The sequence below is a fragment of the Bubalus kerabau genome, chromosome 12, assembly GCF_029407905.1.
Source record: "Bubalus kerabau isolate K-KA32 ecotype Philippines breed swamp buffalo chromosome 12, PCC_UOA_SB_1v2, whole genome shotgun sequence".
Classification (NCBI taxonomy): domain Eukaryota; kingdom Metazoa; phylum Chordata; class Mammalia; order Artiodactyla; family Bovidae; genus Bubalus; species Bubalus kerabau.
Window position 1 is genome coordinate 28,967,138 of NC_073635.1, and position 24,387 is coordinate 28,991,524.

Genomic DNA, 24,387 nt, shown 5'->3' on the forward strand with positions numbered 1-24,387 from the left:
TGTACCTCCTGCCCCCATTCCCAGCTTCTGATAAAGACAAAGTATAGAGTGGGCTGTCTATTATCTGTAGCAAGAACTAAGAGCAGGAAACATAAGGTGTAAGCGACAGGGAAATGTTTTTACCTTGATATATCTGGGATTATTAGAAGTGTTTTTATCTTTCTTTTAGCTTTTATCATAAATATTTTCAGACATACACAGATGTTGAGAGAACAGTATAATGAACCTAATCACCTCATTCTATTCCAAATCTTTTTTTTATTACCCAATCAAATGTTTATTTTCCCAATCCTAGAAAACATACCAACATAGTACAGTGTTATTTTCTTATTTTTGTACCAGAAAATGGCACCAGAAAAAGTAAGTGTTTCCCTAAAAAAACTGGTTTGGCAGTATCAGCTTAAATAAGTGACCACCAGGAGGAGCTCACCTAGTGTATCTAAAATCCATGGAGACAATCATTCACAGGCACTTAAAGCAAAGGAAAAGGGAAGGGGTACTTAATAACAGAATGCTTAAATGTGGCTCTACAGATTTCAAGTGCCATTGTGTCATACAAAAAGAACTCAATCCACTCAATCTAAGCAATTTATTCCAGCCAATACACGACACTCACAAAACTTGCAGAAATCAATATTTAAGAATTCTCTGGAAATCTTATTGGAGCTATTAAGACAGATTACGTAATTCAAGTCTCCAGTTTCTCAAAGTTCACTCTCCAAAACAGTTTCTTTATAAATCAAATACACTTTTCCAAATCATCACGTGCTTACAATTATTTAAGCAGTAAGCCAGCAACGAAGACTAGAATTTACCAAGGTATTGTTCCATTTCCATGATACATTTTTATATACCAAATTAAATTTTGTACGCTTCAAGAAAAAAATCTCCTTCAATAAATTTCTAGAAAATTAAATACATAATTACAAAAGACTTTCCTTCTTAAATTTTTCCAAGAAGACAGATTTACATACTTTACATTTTCAGATGTGGATAAAAGTGGAAGGCAGGGTGGAGACAGACCTGCTACACAATTCCAGAGGCCAACATCAAGACTGTGTTCTGGATTTGCTCCATTGGATGGAACCAATTCACATGGAATACAATGTGAATGGTGCCATCTAGAGTTGTGCAGCTCACCAGAACTGTGGGGGTAAAATAAAACCTCAACAAGCTTCTATCAGTGAACCGAACAGAGAGAATACATTTCTCCTGAAAACAGAGAAGAAGGTCAATCTTATATAAGTAGACCTGAGATGATAATGAAAGGGCTTTTTCACTGCAATTCTTTCCCATTCTCAGAAAAGGTAGATTTATATGGAATCCATCCCAAGGAGAGTAAGATAGGCAACTTTCACCACATTGCTGTCATTCATACTTGCCTTCAATTTTTATGTCTTGATATTAGTTCATATCTTCTTCTTGTACAAATCAATTTAATTTCCAAAAAGCTGTAAGCAACTTCTCTGAATAATGAAAAGTTCCATATGATTTATCTAATTACATTTAACTCAATTTCCAACAATAAAAACAGTATAGTTTGCTAACCAAAATAAAAAATGTTTTAGTTACTACACGATTTGAAAGAAGGAAATGAACAAAAAGATAGAGGTAATCTAGAAAATATTAACCAATAATAATTTTAAATAAGAAGGGGAAATAAAATACACTTAATGATTAAAACAATAAAAATCCTGAAGTATGTACTACTTGCCAAAATTCTGCTTCAGGCAGTCTTTAAAATTTTGGCTAATCTTTCTGATAACCAATTGGACAAGGAAGACTTACATTTGTAATATATGGTTCAATAGCTTGAGCTGTCCTCTTCAGTAAAGCCTTTGCCAAATCGTATGCTTGCTTGTTTAAATTCTGAGAGGGGAGGGGAAAAAATACCTATATTATACACCACTAAATATGAAAAAAGAAATGTTACCTGTATTCAAAAAGCTACTCTTAAGTAAATAAATGAATGAGAAAACTCTAAAATTCAATTTGAATAAAAGGGAGACAGCACAGCAAAGACACTTTTTTCTGAAGACTAAGTAGTCTAGTAGATCTTAAGATCCCCGTTTAGTATTTTAATACATAATATGTGCATGCTTAGTTGCTAAGCCATGTCTGACTCTTTGCAACACCATGGACTGCAACCTGCCAGGGTCCTCTGTCCATTGGATTTCCAAGGCAAGAATACTGGAGTGGGTTGCCATTTCCTTCTCCAGGGGATCTTCTTGACCCAGGGATTAAACCTGGGTCTCCTGCATTGCAGGATTCTTTACCGTCTGAACCACCAGGGAAGCCCATATAGCATACAACAGCTTATTTACTCATTCTCCTATCCATAGACATTAAATTGTCTTGTACATGGCTCCTTGCACATATAAGAAATAATTTTCTATAAATACTACCTTTACCATTTTTCAAATGAGCTGTTTTGCCTTATTCTTGTGAAGTTTCTCTATAAATTCTATCCACTAAATATCTGTCAATTATATGCACAGCATATCTTATAGTTACATTTTTACAATGCTTATGGTGTCTTAGGACATAGGACTTTTAATTTTAATATAACCAGATATATCAATCTTTTCCTATTTGGCTTGTGCTCTATCCACTACTTGGATTGTGTTCTCTCTACATTTTTAAAATTCTTTCTACACTGATGTTAATTTGTTGTTTCATATTTTTTAATAAAACTTTAAACACTGGCTTTTCATATTTAGATCTGTATTCTGCCTGTACTTTATTTTTATGCATGGTGTGAAATAAGAATCTTGTATTATTTTCCACATGGACATTCAAGTCCATTATTCCCTCCAGAGACTTCCCTGTAATATCCATACTCTCAAGTTTCTATACAACTATGTATCTATTTGTAAAGTATCCATTACTTCCATATGTCCCTTGGTCTATTACTATTACTGCCTGATTTTACAGTCAAAGAGACATATGGAAGCAATGTCTTAACATCAGGTTAAGGTAAGTCCCCGTTTTCTTACTCTTTTTCAAAAACCAATTTGTCCAACTAAACACACATGCTCACATACACATACATTCACAATATCTATTTTGATTGGGTTATCTATTAGTATGCAGAGGAATGACATTATTATGATACTGAGTTTCCCATCACATAAATGTAACAAATCATGCAACATATTGAAGCGTTCTTTTATACTTTTCCATCAACTGCAATAATTTTCAACACTAAGGTCATGTACAGTGTTATTAAATTTCTAAGTAGCTCAAGTTTTTGTTAAAAGCTACAAATAAAAATTTTTTCCAAATTACACTAACAGATTTTTATACATTGATCTTATACCTAGCAACTGCAGAATTTTCTTACTTGTTCTAGAAACTAATTCGTACATTTTTTTTTCTGTACAAGCAGTCAGAACAGAACATCTGCAAATAATTTCAGTTTTGTTTCTTCTTTCTAATCCTTTTTTATCTTTTGTTTGTATTGTCCTATTCCACTAACTTAAGGCCTCCAGTTAACATCCATTAGAAACAGCATACTTGTCTCTTTCCTGAGTAGAAATGACATTTTTATAATATCCCTGACTTCAAACAGAATGCCTCATCATTTCACCATTAAGTGCAGTACCATATACAACCTTATAAGGTTAAAGAAATTACTTTCTATTTCAAATATGCTAATATTTTTATCATAAGTTATACTGAATTTTAGCAAATAGTTTTCTTTATAGATCTACTGATATTTTTTCTCTTTGCTCTGTTAATTTCCACAAATATCTTAGCCTACTATTAACCATCTTTGTATTCCTAAAATTAAGTCAATTTGCTCATTACCAATATTACTTTGTATTGTTCTAGATACTGTCCATTGCTATTTTATACTGGATTTACATGAGTATGCTGCTGCTGCTGCTAAGTCACTTCAGTCGTGTCCGACTCTGTGCGACCGCATAGACGGCAGCCCACCAGGCTCCTCTGTCCCTCGGATTCTCCAGGCGAGAATACTGGAGTGGGTTGCCATTTTAAATTAAATTATCCTCCTTTCTTGCACTTGGTTTTGTCTAGTTTCCCCATGAAGATTATATTCTGCTTATAATGTGTATTGTAGAACATGCCTTCCTTTTTATAATCTGAAAAAGCTTTCTAAATATCAGGATTACATGGCACTTCAATGATTAATAGAAATCTGCTGGTGATGAGTTTTAAGTTCTTTTATGCTCGGTTTTCGGAGAAGGCAATGGCACCCCACTCCAGTACTCTTGCCTGGAAAATCCCATGGACAGAGGAGCCTGGTAGGCTCCAGTCCACGGGGTCGCTAAGAGTCGGGCACGACTGAGCGACTTCACTTTTACTTTTCACTTTCATGCACTGGAGAAGGAAATGGCAACCCACTCCAATATTCTTGCCTGGAGAATCCCAGGGACAGAGGAGCCTAGTGGGGCTGCCGTCTATGGGGTCGCACAGAGTCGGACACGACTGAAGCGACTTAGCAGCAGCAGCAGCAGCAGCAGCATGCTCAGTTTGAGTTCTGCGGCTGTTGCTATTATTACTGTCATGGTTGTTTGGGAGGACGAGTTTGTTTGTCTTATGGACAGAGTTTCTAAAACCAATTAAATTTTTTACTGGTTAAAGGTTATTCAAAATTTTTTCTCTTGAGAAAAAACTGGCAAGTTGTATTTTCTAGAAATCTGACCAATGCCAAATATGTTAGCATAAAATAATGTTCATGGAATTGTTTTTGATCTTTTTAATGTTTGCTGTTCTTCATTTCATTCTAAAACTGTTTATTGATACCATCTCCATTTTTCTGATTTGACATGACCCTGCTTATTTAACTTATATGCAGAGTACATCATGAGAAACGCTGGAATGGAAGAAACACAAGCTGGAATCAAGATTGCCGGGAGAAATATCAATAACCTCAGATATGCAGATGACACCACCCTTATGGCAGAAAGTGAAGAGAAACTCAAAAGCCTCTTGATGAAAGTGAAAGAGGAGAGTGAAAAAGTTGGCTTAAAGCTCAACATTCAGAAAACGAAGATCATAGCATCTGCTCCCATCACTTCATGGGAAATAGATGGGGAAACAGTGGAAACAGTGTCAGACTTTATTTTTCTAGGCTCCAAAATCACTGCAGATGGTGACTGCAGCCATGAAATTAAAAGACGCTTACTCCTTGGAAGGAAAGTTATGACCAACCTAGATAGCATACTCAAAAGCAGAGACATTACTTTGCCAACAAACATTCGTCTAGTCAAGGTTATGGTTTTTCCTGTGGTCATGTATGGATGTGAGAGCTGGACTGTGAAGAAGGCTGAGCGCTGAAGAATTGATGCTTTTGAACTGTGGTGTTGGAGAAGACTCTTGAGAGTCCCTTGGACTGCAAGGAGATCCAACCAGTCCATTCTGAAGGAGATCAGCCCTGGGATTTCTTTGGAAGGAATGATGCTAAAGCTGAAACTCCAGTACTTTGGCCACCTCATGCGAAGAGTTGACTCATTGGAAAAGACTCTGATGCTGGGAGGGATTGGGGGCAGGAGGAGAAGGGGATGACAGAGGATGAGATGGCTGGATGGCATCACTGACTCGATGGACCTGAGTCTGGGTGAACTCCGGGAGTTGGTGATGGACAGGGAGGCCTGGCGTGCTGCAATTCATGGGGTCACAGGGAGTCGGACACGACTGAGCGACTGATCTGATCTGATCTGACCTAAATTACCAACTTTAGGTTTTTCTGAAATGTCACTGTGTTTTCCATTTGATTAACTTCCATTCTTCATTGTTTACTTTCTTCTACCATTTGTACACTCTAACAATATTTTTATAACTTTTTGAGCTGAAAACAACTATAAAGTTGTATTCAAAATGTTTAACTTGAATCCCAGAGGATTTAATATATATCATTTAGTTATCATTTCTAAATATCTAGTAATTTCCATTATGGTTTATTCCTTTGACAGATTAATTATGAGTGCCACAGCATTGTTAGCTTTGTGTTTTAAAATCCTCAAGAACCACTGGTCTAATAGATTTATAATTATGGGGAAGTTTTTAAAATGGCCCACCAAATTGTGAGTTTGTCCTTATAATTTTTCAATACATGCTTTATATATTAATATTTTTAGCCTATGTAATTGCAAGTTAGATATCATTTTAGCACTATAATTTATCACTGTATAAATCCCTTCTCTACCCACTAAAGATTATACTACCTAAAATCAATACAAGCTACTTCAGTTTTCCTTCAGTTAGCATGTGTTGGCAAATACTTTTCCCATCCTTTTAGTGTCACCTTTGGTGAAATTATTTTTGTTGTTATCTCTTATTAACAATGACCAGGTGGATTATTTTTAATCTAATCTGATAACCTGAAGTAGTAAATTTGGTCCATTTACATTTATTTTAATTCTTCCCTGCATTGTAATCCTTAAAATATTAACAAAAGTATTTCATTTAAAGTTCAAAGTAAATTTTTTACAGCTCTATCCTCCTGATCATCACCAGGATCATATCACTGACTCCATTAAGTCATTCAATCTTACATGCTATTTTTATCTAGCGGTTTAGGACCATTTTGTTAATATCCCTTTAATTAATAAGTACAATTTTTACTACTATTGTTTTTGCTTTATATCAGTTCTTACTTAGAGCATTTTGTCATTCACCACTACTACTTACATTTCACTTCTTTCAATTTCCAGTATTCTAAAGTATTTGAAGAGTAGTAGTTCTTTCAGGAAGGGTATATTGACAAGTTGTATATTTAATGTCTTAAGTTCACTCAAACTGGATAGCAACTGTGTCTGTGTACAGTTATTTTATCTTAGCACTTTGTGAAATACAGGGCCATTATCTTCTGGGATCTGTCCTTGCTACTGAGAAGTCAGACATCACTTTAAGGTTTATTCTTTGTCAGGGCTATGCTTTTCCCCTCTGGATGCTTTGTATGAATATATTATTTCTATTTCAGCATTCTACAATTTCTCCAGGATGTGTCTGCACTGAGTTTTGTTAATATTCTGATCATGACCCTTTGTTATCTCACTCATAAATTTATGCTTCTCATCAATTCTAGAAAATGTTAAGCAAATATATACTTGCATATAATTTCTGTTTCCATTCTTATTTGGTGTTCTTTATCACTTTTAGATATACTGGACCTTTCCAGTCTCTCTTTCACCTGTTAGAATCTTTTGTTTTCCTTATCTCACTGTATTTGTATAATTTCCTCAGATCTATATCCTAGTTCTCTGAATGTCTGTTACAGTCCAATAAACATTTTGATCTCAATGACCATTTTTAATTTACACTTTTCTTTCCCCCAACCTTACACCTTCTCCTTTCCTATGCCTAGCTATCATGTTTTTAACTCTTACACTCAGAGGCATTAAGACATAAAACGGTTATATTTAATTCTGTTAAAGGCATTTATCATTTTTAGCTTATAAATGTATTATCTGAATTTTTAGTTAGTGCCTGATTTTTCAGTATTCAGGGACTATTTTAAAAGTTTGGAAATTTTGGATTATGAGGTCATTTTTCACTGGCAATATTTCTGAGAAAGCAGTATAGCTATAAATTTAAATTATATTTTGCCAGAAAGGTCTTAAGTTTACAAAGACCTTTATACTGGTGAATCACAGAACCATATTTCCACTGCTTACTAGAGTGTTAGTCATTTTCAAAGAATAAAACACAAAACACACAAACACATATACACACACAACTTGATTAATATTACCCAGGCAAGAAATACCAGTGCCATCAACATTTCCTTCTTTCCAAATTAGTAAAGACTTCTCTTTTAATTTCACCCCTCCTTTCAAACTATACTATCACTATCTTTTACCCAAGGCCCTAACTGGTTATGTATCTCCCAACATATATAAGAGAATCAAAGAAAAGAAAATGGAAGTGTTAGTCGTTCAGTCATGTCCAACTCTTTGTGACTCCATAGATCATAGCCTGCCAGACTCCTCTGTAAATTTCCAGGTAAGAATACTGGAGTGAGTTTCCACTTCCTTCTCCAGGGATCTTCTCAACCCAGGGATTGAACCCATTTCTAAGTAGCTATTAATATATTCCTTGAAACATAATCCCATAAAAAACTGAGTTATTACAGATATTTTATCACATATACTAAATCTGTTATCTCTTCTTTCCATTTAATTAATGACTAATAAGTGTTTCATGTTTTCAGTTCAGTTACTCAGTTGTGTCCGACTCTTTGTGACCCCATGAACCACGCCAGGCCTCCCTGTCCATCACCAACTCCCAGAGTCTACCCAAACCCATGTCCATTGAGTCAGTGATGCCATCCAACCATCTCATCCTCTGACGTTCCCTTTTCCTCCTGCCCTCAATCTTTCCCAGCATCAGGGACTTTTTCAATGAGTCAGCTCTCCACATCAGGTGGCCAAAGTACTGGAGTTTCAGCTTCAACATCATTCCTTCCAATGAACACCCAGAACATCTCCCTTAGGATGGACTGGTTGGATCTCCTTGCAGTCCAAGGGACTCTCAAAGGTCTTCTCCAACACCACAGTTCAAAAGCATCAATTCTTCGGCACTTTCTTTATGGTCCAACTCTCACATCCATACATGACCACTAGAAAAATGATAGCCTTGACTAGATGGACCTTTGTTGGCAAAGTAATGTCTCTGCTTTTGAATATGCTGTCTAGGTTGGTCACAACTTTCCTTCCAAGGAGCAAGCGTCTTTTAATTTCATGGCTGCAATCACCATCTGCAGTGATTTTGGAGTCCAGAAAAATCAAGTCAGCCACTGTTTCCCCTGTTTCCCCATCTATTTCCCATGAAGTGATGGGACTAGATACCATGATCTTCGTTTTCTGAATGTTGAGCTTTAAGCCAACTTTTTCACTCTCCTCTTTCACTTTCATCAAGAGGCTCTTTAGTTCTTCTTCACTTTCTGCCATAAGGGTGGTGTCATCTGCATATCTGAGGTTATTGATATTTCTCCCGGCAATCTTGATTCCAGCTTGTGTTTTCTCCAGCCCAGTGTTTCTCATGATGTATTCTGCATAGAAGTTAAATAAGCAGGGTGACAATATACAGCCTTGACGTACTCCTTTTCCTATTTGGAACCAGTCTGTTGCTCCATGTCCAGTTCTAACTGTTGCTTCCTGACCTGCATACAGATTTCTCAAGAGGTAGGTCAGGTGGTCTGGGATTCCCATCTCTTTCAGAATTTTCCAGAGTTTATTGTGATCCACACAATTATGTTTTACTAAACACAATTAATGTTCATTAACATTAATCAATAAGTCTCCAAAACTAAGAATAAAGCAGGACAAACTGCATTTTAAACATAAGTAAATTCTGGACCCTACTGTTTACAGATTTTAGATACATATTCAAGTATATTTTGCTACTTACCTTATGAGCAGGTACCAGATTTACCAAAACTGTATCCAAAAGCTCCTGAGATACTGTATCACCTTCACAAATAATAGAACTCATGAGATCCACCATATGCATATGAACTTTCTGATTGTGGCCATTGCTGAAATTCAAAATTGATATTTCATTTAACTTTAAGCATACCTGAAATTTATAGGATTTAATCATAACATGGAACATCACACTTTATTTTACAATGATATTACGGTATTAATTAAATACAATTGTATATATTCATTTAAAGCTTCCTTCTCTCCAAAATCTTACAGTAGCATCCAAAATATTTTTAAACTGCATTTCCAAGATTACATTTGCTAATTTTTATCAGTCTCACAATCAAAAGTAATTAAATCAAATGTAACTTTAGTTTGGCCTTAAATTCAGAACATCAAACTGCTTTGTTGAAGTTAATTCTAACAGATGATTATAAGGAATACACAAAAAACTAAATGATTCACAGGAATTAAGGGGTCAGTAATATGTGATTTAAACAAAAGAAAAATAATATAATAAAAATATTTTTATATCAGATAGATTAACTAATGCCACTCTTGTATTATTCTCTACAATACAAAATTAGCTGTATTTATTTTCAAAACGTATCTATAAAAATCATGTTAATGAATTCTTAAGTTACAAATATTAGCCTTCTGATATTCATCATAAAAACACAGTTTATGCAGATTCATTTATAAGCTAAAAATTCTTTATATTTAAAAAAGATTATAATCTTAGTAAACTTACTTTATAACTGAAAATAATGTTCTGTATAATTGGGTAAAAATTTCATTGCTGTCTTCCAACTCAAAGCATATGTTATATGACTTGACCCAAGCAATGTTCTAAAATTAAGAGGTGAAAAGGGTAAAATTTTAATTAGTAAAAATATACATGTACAGAAACCATTTTAAAATGTCACTTCAAAATATAACATACTGCTTACCTCAAGTAAATAAAAATATCTATTGAATTGTGGGCTCTTTGTATCTTCTAGTCCCTTCAACTGCCTTGTTATAAACATAAATATATCCTTAAAAAAAGGGACAAAGTTTTGTTTAGATTATGAAAACATCCACTAAATTCTTAAAGATAATTCAGCACTCATATGTATCTATCATGACAAAACTGTAAAGAACCAGTTTAAAAAAAGAAAAAAAAAACTTGCATTTGGCTCAAATTTTTTAAATGTGCATTATCATGAAAACACCAAATTTCTTAACCCCCTTTAAAGGAAGACAGTAAATCATTTACCATGATCTAAAAGTAGAGAAAGAAAAACATCTTACAGTAAGTTAAAAACAACATCCCTGAAAACCGAGTAAAGTAAAACTTATTCTGTTATTAGAACGAACACGTTGCAATGAAACGTGCAAATGAAAGCTGATTTGATCAGGTTTGTGGAATGGCATTATATATGGTAACTGTATAGAAAGAACACAGTTTAGGAAACTTAAAACTGCAAAACAAAATCACCAAGTGGAAAGAAAATAGACTGCAGAAACTTAGAAATTTTAAAAAGACCCTTAGAAGTTAACTTGTCAGGCTTCCTACCCAGTCATTATAATTATTAATACTTGTTTTTCCCTACAATTTATCAATCTATCTCCATCTCTTGCTTTTGACTTTTTATTACACATCCCTTTATATCTGCGTACAATAGGTTCGGTATCACTTTGAGTCAAATTTGTATGGAGATGATGTCTTTGGAAAGTTTGGAAAAGGCTAAAATTATAAAAGCTAATTCTAGAAAGGAAGCATGCTAATCTGTCAAAAAAAAGAGAGAGAAAAAATTCCCTTATAAGTAAAATGATAAACCTTATTTAAAAGGGAAGAAACAGAATATGCAGATTACTAAGTAGCTTTTCAAAAAAAATACTATCAAAAGTACATTCTTCAAAAATGGTTACTAAATACAACTACTCCTTAAATCAATTAAGTACCTCAAATCAGAGGTTCACAATCCATCTGGGTACACAGCTGCACAGACCAGCTCACATTATCTACTTCAAGTCTCCGAGCATTCTCAAATCTTATAATTCACTTTACTTTTAAATGACAAATATTGTTCCCTATCTCCCCCACTATGAGATCTAGAAGACAAACATGCCCACAGCAGTTTGGGCATTCCTTACTGGAATCCTGGCTCACTGGATCAAATGAGCAGGTTTCTCATTTCAGTTTTTAAAATGCAAGTCCCTGACTATAGAACCAAGTCCAGGCTGTTTTTCACCAAGGTAAACCCAGTTCCCGACAGGTAACTAACATAAACACTTGTTAAATATAATAAATCTAAATTGTCTTTTTTAAATTCATACTCAGTAATCTTCCCATGGGACTCATTTTCTAACCCACGGTTTCCGCAGTTATCTTTTATTACTGCTGGTCTTTCTAATGTTCTTCTAACCTGCCTTACTCAATATTTTTTTGCACAGTTATACTTATTTTCATTCTTTTTATCCACTGGATTTACCAGGTTATTCCCTTTCTTTTTCCATCTTTTAAGAATCATTTCATTGACATGCCTTTACTTAAAACTGCCATAATAAAGTATTAGGTATGTTTTCTACCCTTCATTAAAATTTTGCCCATTGTATTTTCTTCAGAACAACGCACATCACATCTTCCATTATATGAATTAGGATTCATATAAATTCACATTTACACTAGATACTGTCTTTTCAATAATGAACATGGTCTTCACATGAATTTTTAAAAAGGAAAAGGAAGTGTACCCCAAGTGATAGCACTAATGATGACATAATTTAAAAAGTATAGGAAATTCCCTGGCAATCCAGTGGTTAAGACTTGGCACTTTCACTACCATGGCCAAGGTTCAATCCCTGGTCAGGGGACTAAGATCCCACAAGCCACACAGAGTGGCCAAAAAAAAAAGTATACAATACACTTTACTAATCAACTTCTTATTCTGAAGATCAGAACTTGTTTTATAAAATTAAGTACTAATGCGGAGGAGGAAATTCTACAGAAAATAAAGAAAACAAAAGTAGTTTAGCAAAAGACTGCTGCAATTAATGTCAAAGATGCCAAACAAATAATCTAAATACTTTAATACCCGTTTCAGTTAGAAAGATAAAGTATCAGTCAATCTTGGCAGTTCTTTGAATCAGTACTTGCCTTTAATTTATCAGGGGATGTATAAGGAGCTTCAGGAGCATAAATCCGGAAAATATCAGCAAGGCAGCAGGCTACCAGTAAGCGAACATCTTTATCAGGATGCTTGAGGAAAAAATCTGAAGCAAGATGTAAAGCTAGGTTTAAATAAAGCTCCTTTTCTTCTTCAGAGTCCTGGTCCATATCCATGAAAGTTTTCACAACCATCTATATAAAGATAAAATGAAATCAAATAATGGCATCCTCTATGTAAACATATATTCATCTGAAAATAAAAACCATATTAATTACAAAGGTTAACTTTCAATAAACACACTTTCATGTTTCCTCTAAAAGTATCTATCTGTAGCATCCAATGAAGTACTTCCTGTGCTACAGTAAAAGAGAACATGAGGTGGACAGTTCATTAGTAAGACTCAATAGCATGTGTGGAGTGAGCAGAAGAAAGCAAACGTTTACATAAAAGAAGTGGGACAGAAACAACAATCATGAAGAATTACATAGTTGAACTCTGTGAAGAGCTTTTCTCTAATTTCAATATTAGCAGTCACAGTGAAGTCTCAGCCTGCACTATTTCTACTTCACATGAGACAACAAAATTGCCGAACTTGTCAGGGACAATGTAAAGGTGACCATCTGGCATCCACTAGGTGGTGCTACAAATACCAATCAACAAGTAGGACTGGACTGGGCCCTTGAGACACATGGCACATGGATCTCCACCCAGCTGCAGAGTGAACACTTCTGGGTAATGAAATGCCCAATGTCATACTGAACTCTCACAGCAGCTGTGGCTAACAGTGTTCCTCACAGGATGGACCCTCAGTTCTACTACACCAGAATCCAGGACCAGGCATGCACTAATCCTTCCAGTCTGGCACTACATTAATTTAGGGGTACACTGTCCACGGCTACTCTCCTAACCTCTTAATTTTATTACTTTTAAGATATATGCTTTGATGGACTTAGCTGTATTATGGGGGGAGGAAGGGAAAGCTAAATGCAACGAACTCATTCTTTCCTTGGAATCTCTTCACAAGAGTGAGAGAGAAAGTATACTTTGAATAAAATATTACAGGAAACTCTAGGAATTATATAAACAATGACATCTTACATATTAACAAGATTTTCTAAAACTTAACAGAGGGAAGTGTAAATTAGAAAAGAAAAAGAAAACTAAGCAGATTATTGCTGGGCATAAATGTCTACAAAATAAGGAAAGGATACTACAAGCACTGCATGTGAACACTGTGGCAATCATTCCACCAAAATAAGCAAGGGTTAGATAACAGCAATTTCTCAATACTGTGTACAACTCAAATGGTGCTACAAACTCTTGAACACTTCATGCTATGCTATGCTAAGTCGCTTCAGTCGTGTCGATTCTATGTGACCCCATAGACAGCAGCCCACCAGGCTCCGCTGTCCCTGGGATTCTCCAGGCAAGAACACTGGAGTGGGTTGCCATTTCCTTCCCCAATGCATGAAAGTGAAAAGTCAAAGTGAAGTCGCTCAGTCATGTCCGACTCTTAGCGACCCCATGGACTGCAGCCTACCAGGCTCCTCTGTCCATGGATTTTCCAGGCAAGAGTACTGGAGTTGGGTGCCATTGCCAAAGTCCTTAAATTAAAAAAGATGTCTGAGAAAATAACATCCATAAAAGACACTAAATGCTATAGCTTATAAGTGGAATCTATCTCTGTGTTTACCATTCATTTCTTAGCAGACAATAAGGATGATATCATTGCTGAAATATAAACAAATGTGAGGAAATAAACATACTTTTTCTCTAAAAATTTAATAGGTCAAGAAAATCTAGATACTCAGAAACGAAAAATACCATATACAGTTTGCAGCTTAACTGTTTCTAATAAAATATACACAAACTCCCAACTAGATAAAAGATCCACATATTGGTAAACTTAATCTGCTCAAAGATGCCTTTTGCTTTGAATAATAAACACCTTATATCTGTCATTCCAGTATTGTATGCATAGGCTACAATACTAAGATTTTATGTGACATTTATAATAATACAAGGGGTTTTTTCCTTCTAATAAAAATAATCATGCAGCAATAAAGTAGTATTGTAAGGCTCCTGGGCCTTCAGTGATTAATTATGGCAAACTTTCTACACTGAAAATATACATAAATATTAATAACCGGCAACATGTCTAGGTGGATACAACACTGAAGGGGAAAAAAATGCTTAAAAATAAAGAACATCTGAACTAATCAGTTTAATAATCTCCTTGGCCACTCTGCTCTTCTAACCATTTTAATCATGAAGACCATCACTGATGGTGAAAGATGAAATATTATTCAAGCAAATATGAAGAGTTTAACCATACAGTGACTGCCTCATGAATGGAAGTTCGCCATCCATCTTGACTCACTGCTGCACATCACAAACCGAGAGCTAGAAGTAAAACTCTTTAATTTCATTTCAAAATTCAAGAAAGTAAAATGTAGACTTAATACTCAGTAGAAAAAATTAAATCTTTTAAATTTAATTTTTAATAAGAATTAAAAATCAAATTAAAATGGTTGTTTTTATAAAATAAATGAGATTTTGGAGAGAGGAGACAACTTTCGACAGATAATAAGGAGTATAAGCATACTGGGGATTTGTCTTTTATACCCAAGTAGAGCCTGTTGGGCTGCCGTCTATGGGGTGGCACACAGTCAGACACAACTGAAGCAACCCAGCAGGAGAGGAGGCCCTAAAAATCCTAAGCTTCACCTTTCCAACTACGCTCCAATTAACAATAGCTAAGGAAACTCTACAATTCTTTACCTATTCCAGTTTCTTAGCTCCTAATTACAGCTAACTAGTTTTGGCCATGAAATATTTTCTGCTCTGATGTGCTTTACCAAGCTGCCTTACCAAGGTACAGCCCTATATGATTTCCACAGGTGCTCTCCCCAACTCCACTTATCCTAAACGGATGCCCAAAGGACATAACCTAATTCTACTCACCTTTAACCGTCTCACCATCTCTTCTTTAGATATTTTATCTGAGATTTCCTTGACACCAGGAGGATAGGTAATTTTTCCATCATTGGTCCTTGTCTTTGAATGAGCCATGATGGAAATATTTTTACCCCTAAAACAAGAAAACTATTAGATGCAAACCAAAAAAAAAAAGCATTAACAATATTCATAATAAACATGAAAAAAATTATAACTATTTCCTAATTTATAGTAATTCATTTAATTAATGAAAATCATTTTATTGAACATTTCTCCAAATTTTAAAATTTTATTTTTACTTTCATTTCCATTAGTGACAAGCTAAGTTATTTGAACTACTCCTTCAATTACAAAAAAAAATGATTTTAATTATATACTTACCTACATATATAAAATACTATATAATATTTATAATATATACTACAAAATTATACATATATATAAAATACACACACAGCATTTTTTTTTTACAGTATTACAAATTACTTGGGCCAAAATCTAAGAGAATTCAGGAATCCAGAGAAGTAAATGGAACATTATATCTACTTACACCCTGAAACCATCTGCCAACCCTGACAAATCTAGAATTCAGTTTCCATGATCTTAGGGGAAAAAGAGGACAGACTCTTGTCAAGATAGAACATCAAACAAGAGACCCTTCCTGACATTAATGTAGAATACTACCCCAACCCCCTAAAGATAATGCTTTCCAAGAGTTTGCTGAATTCCAAAGCACGGATTTTTATGCTACAGGAATAAACCAACTTATTTCTCATTAGCAAAAATGTGTTGACTGTAATTGTTCCTATTTTGATTAATAAAGATGTGTTTGAGCCTAGTTGTGTGATTTAAAATTCACAGTCCAAAACCACAGTTACTCTTTCACCAACCTAACAATTTTATCCAGCTAACTAGCATAACCATGATACTAACACCCAATGAGAAAAAGAGAAAGGGAAAAGAACCACCAACAGGTCTTTTCTGTTTATAAAGTTTTTAAATAAAATACTAGGGAAAAAAAAAATACTTAGAAACCAAATGTAGCTGCAGATAAAAAACTGCGTTTAATCCCAGAAATGCAAGGTTGAATTCACCATATTAACAGAATAAAAAAGAAAAATCGTGATAATCTCAAAAAATTAGGAGACAATGTTTGAAGAAAATTCAACATCAATTTACAACTATAAAAGAAAATAAGGAAAAAAGTTCAACAAACTAAGAATTATATGAAAGATTTCTGAATCTGAGAAAGGTAAGATGCTACACACTACAGCATAAATCATGCTTATTGATGCTCTTCTGAAAATGTTTTACCTGTTTTCAGGACAAAAAAATACCTGCTGTCATCACTTGTTTAACCCTGTAATAGAGATGCTGCTGAGAACTCATGAAAACTTATAAAAAATTCAGTGACAGATTAATTATAAATCGGCATGAGGGATCTTATTGGACTAATAAAAATATTCTAAAATTGGACTATGGCGAGTTTCACATCTCAGGATATTTACTAAAAATTACTCAACTATACACTTGAAATAGGTCAATCTTATTAATTTTATGATCTATAAATTACATCTCAATAAAGTTGTTTAAATTTTTTACTTTCTGAGACTTTCATATCTATAAGGAAAAAGATGACACTGTACCCATACAATACACCATACACAAAAGGAATTTCAGGTCGATTAATGAAATAAATATTGAGGCAACTGGAAAGGATTTTAAAATATAATGTAGGAAAACAACTTCACAACCTCAGGTTAGGAAAAGCCAAGAATCAAACCTACAGCCGTTTGTGTTCCTTCAACCAAAGAAGATATTCAGTGAACGCCTAGGATAAACCATTCTACAGGAAGGTAAATATAAACGTGATAGGATTCCCAGTTTTCCATAGAACCTGAAATATAAGAAAGTCTCTCTACCTTGCCTCAACAGAAGCAAAAGCTGTTCATCTTCCTTAACAACAGACACATGATTATGACCACAGACTATAGCTTAATAATGTAGACATGGTTCCATCTGTACAGTCAAAACTTTATCAAGAACCTATTATTTGCATGACATTCTAGAGTGGCTATAGGGCCACATGAGTTAAGATAGGTCTCAAAATTGACAAAGGAAATAGACATTATCCCTAAATGATTAAATCACAATAAATCCTAAAGTTATCAACAGAAATAACAAACAACGAGCCTGGAAAAATAGAAGATTGAAAGAAATCGAAAACAGATGGGGGTGAAGTGTTAGCAACATACAGAACAAAAGGACAGAGAAAAGAATCTGAATAAATCCCAGAGAACAAAGTTCAGAATTTGTTACTGGTCTAAAGCCATGACTAAAGGAAAAAGTGGAAGGAAGTAAAAGGGAGTGAAGAAGGAAAGGTAGAGCAACAAAGCAGCAGGTCTCTCAGTTTGCACTTCAGCTTCATAAGCAATGGTTTGTGAGCAGAGGTTTGAAATACTTATGTGAGTATACACATGGGCTGTTTCCTCAAAGTAAAGATAAATTCACTGGCCCCTCTCTATAAACAAACTCCATGTACCTTGAATTCTCAAGATTATATTTAAACTTCTCCCAACCTCCTTAGGCCGAGCTTGGCTCTTTCCCCTACAGCTTGGAAAACTGTGAACATATCATAATAGGCATTTAATCACATATTTAATAAATTCATTTGTCTGTTTCCCCTACTTGACTATAAGCTCCTTAAAAAAATTTGTTGTTCAGTCACTAAGTCATGTCTGACTCCTTGTGACCCCGTGAACTGCAACATGCCAGGCTTCCCTGCCCTTCACTATCTCCAGGAGTTTGCTCAAAGTCACGTCCATTGAGTCAGTGATGCCATCCAACCATCTCATCCTCTGTCACCCCTTTCTCCTCCTGCTTTCAATCTTTCCCAGCATAAGGGTCTTTTCCAATGAGTCAGCTCTTTGCATCAGGTGGCCAAAATATTGGCGCTTCAGTATCAGTCCTTCCAATCAATATTCAGGGTTGATGTCCTTTAGAACAAGGACAGTATGTATCATTTTAGGCATTCTTAGAACAAAGTAGGTGCTCAAGAAATACTTGCTGAATCAATGACCAGAACTATTTTAAGAGACGGTGGCTCCAATAGGAAGTACAGGCTAGGCAGATGAGAATTCAAATACAGTAAGAACAGGAAACTGCTACAAAATTCCAATAAGAACTAATAAGGAACAGACTGCAGGGAAAGACTAAGAATAAGAAAACTGATGCAAAGACTATGAATGCTTACTTGCGAGAAGTAGAAGATGATTACAAGATTCAAGAAAGTCAACCATTTAAATATCTACTGAGAACTTACTTGGTGTGACAGCGGTTCTCTCGGCACTAAGGATACAATGGTGAGCAGAACACATAAAATAACTGCCCTCATCATAACAGAGACAGGGAAAAACCAGTGAGAAGTCAAGTCTTTGGAAAAATTAAGTTTGGAATACAAGGCAACTAAAGATATTAAGCTGAAGTTCTAGAGAAAAGTCAATGAAAGAAAATACTTTAGCACCACATATAGCTTACGCTTTGGGGGCTTACAGAATCAATAAAGAAAATGTGTAGGGTGAGCTGAAATACAGAGACTAAACTCTAAGAAATATCTGTGCTGATGTGGCGGGTTGGGGGGGGGGCAGTCAGGAAAGAAAACAGAAGAGGGTCAGAAAAGAGAGAAAAATACTGCTTTTTAACTAGAAAAAAAAAAAGTTTGAAGATAGAGAGATGGTATATAGTGTTAGTGACTTTGGAAATACACATCACTCTTTCAAGATAACCTCAGGCTCTTGGACTTGGTAAACTGATCTCTTTATGTACTTCCCAGACAACAACAGGAACAAACACCAAATAATAATGTAAGAGAAAAAAGGTGAAAAAAAAAAAAAGAGAGAGAGAAAAAAGGTGGAAAGGAGAAAGAGTGAAGAAGGAGAGCAATGCAGAAGATGAAAGGAAGATTACAGTAAAGAAACAGGCTATTCAACTGTTACGGGAAGTCAAAGGGGAAAGATATATTGACACACAGCTGCTCCTCTGAAATAGTGTCAAAGAAATTATTTGACATTCATTTTGTGTTGAATTTCAATAGTAGACATTATGATAGAGCAAATGAACTAAAAATAAGAAAGTAGTAACTTAAATAATTTATATAAAAACAGACCTGTGTCAGAGTCCATTTATACATTGTATATAAATGTATTATAGAGTACATATGTATATGGACTCCCCAAGGGGCTCAGTAGTAAAGAATCTGCCTGCCAATGCAAGAGATGCAGGTTTGATCTCTGGGCTGGGAAGATCCCCTGGAGGAGGGCATGGCAACCCACTCCAGTATTCTTGCCTGAAAAATCCCATGGACAGAGGAGCCTGGCAGGCTACACAGTCCATTGGGCTGCAAAGAGTTGGGCACAACTGAGGGACTTAAACACCTCACACATATATGTATATATTAATTTCAAATACCATTATATACATGTCATTATAAAACCTACAGTTTTGTATACAGAATGAACAATGAAACGCAAATTATTCTAATACTAAAGAGTTTATACAACCACTGAGTAAGTTCTATACAGTCAGCAAAAACAAGACCAGGAGCTGACTATGGCTCAGATCATGAACTCCTTATTGCCAAATTCAGACTTAAATTGAAGAAAGTAGGGAAAACCACTAGACCATACAATTATGACCTAAATCAAATCCCTTATGATTATACAGTGGAAGTGAGAAATAGATTTAAGGGACTAGAACTGATAGAGTGCCTGATGAACTATGGAATGAGGTTCGTGACATTGTACTGGAGACAAGGATCAAGACCATCCCCGTGGAAAAGAAATGCAAAAAAGCAAAATGGCTGTCTGGGGAGGCCTTACAAATAGCTGTGAAAAGAAGAGAAGCGAAAAGCAAAGGAGCAAAGGAAAGATATAAGCATCTGAATGCAGAGTTCCAAAGAATAGCAAGAAGGGATAAGAAAGCCTTCTTCAGCGATCAATGCAAAGAAATAGAGGAAAACAACAGAATGGGAAAGACTAGAGATCTCTTAAAGAAAATTAGAGATACCAAGGGAACATTTCATGCAAAGATGGGCTCGATAAAGGACAGAAATGGTATGGACCTAACAGAAGCAGAAGATATTAAGAAGAGATGGCAAGAATACACAGAAGAACTGTACAAAAAAGATCTTCACGACCCAGATAATCACGATGGTGTGATCACTGACCTAGAGCCAGACATCCTGGAATGTGAAGTCAAGTGGGCCTTAGAAAGCATCACTACGAACAAAGCTAGTGGAGGTGATGGAATTCCAGTTGAGCTATTTCAAATCCTGAAAGATGATGCTGTGAAAGTGCTGCACTCAATATGCCAGCAAATTTGGAAAACTCAGCAGTGGCCACAGGACTGGAAAAGGTCCGTTTTCATTCCAATCCCAAAGAAAGGCAATGCCAAAGAAGGCTCAAACTACCGCACAATTGCACTCATCTCACACGCTAGTAAGGTAATGCTCAAAATTCTCCAAGCCAGGCTTCAGCAATACGTGAACCGTGAACTTCCTGATGTTCAAGCTGGTTTTAGAAAAGACAGAGGAACCAGAGATCAAATTGCCAACATCCACTGGATCATGGAAAAAGCAAGAGAGTTCCAGAAAAACATCTATTTCTGCTTTATTGACTATGCCAAAGCCTTTGACTGTGTGGATCACAATAAACTGTGGAAAATTCTGAAAGAGATGGGAATACCAGACCACCTGACCTGCCTCTTGAGAAACCTATATGCAGGTCAGGAAGCAACAGTTAGAACTGGACATGGAACAACAGACTCGGTCCAAATAGGAAAGGAGTACGTCAAGGCTGTATATTGTCACCCTGCTTATTTAACTTCTATGCAGAGTACATCATGAGAAACGCTGAGCTGGAAGAAGCACAAGCTGGAATCAAGATTGCCAGGAGAAATATCAATAACCTCAGATATGCAGATGACACCACCCTTATGGCAGAAAGTGAAGAGAAACTCAAAAGCCTCTTGATGAAAGTGAAAGTGGAGAGTGAAAAAGTTGGCTTAAAGCTCAACATTCAGAAAACGAAGATCATGGCATCCAGTCCCATCACTTCATGGGAAATGGATGGGGAAGCAATGGAAACAGTGTCAGACGTTATTTTTGTGGGCTCCAAAATCACTGTAGATGGTGACTGCAGCCATGAAATTAAAAGACGCTTACTCCTTGGAAGCAAAGTTATGACCAACCTAGACAGCATATTCAAAAGCAGAGACATTACTTTGCCAACAAAGGTTCGTCTAGTCAAGGCTATGGTTTTTCCTGTGGTAATGTATGGATGTGAGAATTGGACTGTGAAGAAGGCTGAGCGCCGAAGAATTGATGCTTTTGAACTGTGGTGTTGGAGAAGACTCTTGAGAGTCCCTTGGACTGCAAGGAGATCCAACCAGCCATCCTGAAGAAGATCAGCCCTGGGGATTTCTTTGGAAGGAATGATTTGGCCACCTCATGTGAAGAGTTGACTCACTGGAAAAGACTCTGATGCTGGGAGGGACTGGGGGCAGGAGGAGAAGGGGACGACAGAGGATGAGATGGCTGGATGGCATCACTGACTCGATGGACACGAGTCTGGGTGAACTCCGGGAGTTGGTGATGGACAGGGAGGCCTGGCATGCTGTGATTCATGGGGTCGCAAAGAGTCGGACATGACTGAGCGACTGAACTGAACTGAAGTTCTAAGAAAATGGTCATTAATTAAAAGAAACATATTGGTAATTTAAAAAAATCATACTAACAATCCTAGAAAGGAAAAAAAAAATCAATGAAATCATCATTCTACCCTAGATGTAAATAAATGTTCACAAGATGCAATAAAGACTGCAGTAAAAATATCAAAGTCCTTTCAATGAATGAGAAAAAAGAACACGGCATTCACTGGATTAAACCACAAGGGTGAGAGCAATAGCAATAGTCATTGGTAAACTGATCTGGGAAGAAATAAAAACAGGTATCTGACATTTTCGTAATAATTTTTCTCAAACATCCAGTATGTAGCAACAAGTTTATGAGAGTCACAGAAATCAAATCTAGTCACCACTAGAATCTCTACTTGCCCATGTTTATTACAAGTTGCTTTTCCTTCTGGGACTTTACTCCAGGTTTAAGGTGGAGTTGGAAAGAAAAGATTTTGTGAAGTCTGACAGCTGTAAAAGGTAGGCTTCCTACAACCGGTACCTCTTATAACCAGCAGATGGTGCCCTCCATAAATATCAATACAACCCTTCCAGTACATTGTCCGAGAGAGTAAGAAGGGTTTCTTCTTGGCCAGAGATAACTGAAAAAATAATAAGAGCGTGTTCTAAAAGAATAGAAGAAGCATACACTTTTTTTCCTCTCGCTAAATTAACACTTCTTCTGTATTTACTACATAGCGAGACAACTACAATTTAACTGAGGAGGTTGGAATCACATTTCCTATGGGTTTATTCAATTGTGTTTCCACTTTCCACAATAAATAAGATTATTAGTCAAAAAAAAAAAAAGAGGTAAAATAAATTACTTTATTCTCCTTTAAGTATATAACCTTAAGGCTACATTTACATATTTTCCAGCTACTAAAACAAAAAGTTTTTTTTCCATATAAATGCTACCACTAACCCAACCATTCAGACTGAATCATCTTTATTAATTCAAATTAAGTATATTTAATAGTTATTCCTATATGTTTTGGTACTACAAAGTAATATTAAATGCTTCAGGAAGTCATTTTAGAAAGCAGACCCATTTTGTTCATATTTTTGGTAATGTTTATTTATAAATGATTAAACACACGGTCACTCTCTGCCTACATTCTTTTCAAGGACCATCATGGAAGCAGAATTAAAAGCCTGAGAACATCTCAACTAGCACCACTTTCTAACTAATAACAAAGTGTTCTGACAAATCCCTTTAAAGTAGTATTTTATTTTAATAATGATAATACCTATCATTTATTAAACGATTGGTATTACAGTCCATTGGGTCACAAGAGTTGGACACAACTAAGCAACTAAACAACAACAACAAAATTTCCTAGTCAGTGGTCAACTCAATGTCCCATTCACTGAGGGGATAAGATTATGTAGTTTCTCTATTCACGTCAAACCTCAAGCACACATTCTTCTTAAAACTCCCACTCTCAGTAGACAGCCTCTACTTCCCTGAGAAAACAGAAGCTCTGTCACACAGAAACTTTCCCAGTCTCCCATTACTAAATCTGTTGTGACTGGCCATAAATTTTGTTCGGGTTTTTCCATACAATCTTACAGAAAACCAGAATGAACTACTGGCCAACCCAATACTACAAGTGTACCAAGTCCCTCCTTCCCTTCTGTTAAGGGAAGTATGTAACCGTTCTCTTCAAGTCAAAAACGAATCCCTTCACAAGTGCACAGAAGCCCATCCTCTACAGGTTTCTCAGAGACTTTCACTTTATCCGTTCTCTTTTCTTGCTCAGCATCTGTATCCCCTGTGTCTACTAGATCCCTTCCCTCAGCGTTCAGCATAAGCACTCTGTTCTTGTGCGGAGAGAAATTTGGGCAAGAAGGGAAAGGAAAGAGAGTACAACATGCCCGTTTACTTTCTACATGCCTCTAGCTACTGTCTTCTCTCTCAAACCACCTTCATAGCCAAGCTTTCCAAAAAGTAATCTGTACTTCCTCAGTTCCCATTTTCTCATCATACTAACCCAATCCTGCTTCCAGCATCCTCCAACACCAGCAATACTGCTTTTGCCATAATCACTGAGGCTGTCTTCAAAAATGACAACAGATTTTTCTCTTCCCTCTATCTACAGCCTTGCAATGTGATTTTGTGGCTCCTCTCATCAAAAAGACTGTTTTTC

General features: G+C 35.8%; 1 protein-coding gene across 3 annotated transcripts in view; it reads right to left on the reverse strand.

The window, feature by feature from the left end:
* The window catches only part of PDS5B (PDS5 cohesin associated factor B), a 178,935-nt gene that overhangs the window by 94,927 nt on the left and 59,621 nt on the right, over nt 1-24,387 (reverse strand). For all 3 annotated transcript variants that reach the window (XM_055542385.1, XM_055542384.1, XM_055542386.1), the window contains exons 2-7: nt 15,515-15,641; nt 12,538-12,741; nt 10,346-10,432; nt 10,147-10,244; nt 9,379-9,505; nt 1,789-1,869 (exon numbers count right to left, since the gene is read on the reverse strand). In XM_055542385.1, the coding sequence (XP_055398360.1) occupies nt 1,789-1,869; nt 9,379-9,505; nt 10,147-10,244; nt 10,346-10,432; nt 12,538-12,741; nt 15,515-15,622 (705 nt within the window). In that variant the 5' untranslated portion in view covers nt 15,623-15,641. The remainder of the gene's footprint in view (nt 1-1,788; nt 1,870-9,378; nt 9,506-10,146; nt 10,245-10,345; nt 10,433-12,537; nt 12,742-15,514; nt 15,642-24,387) is intronic.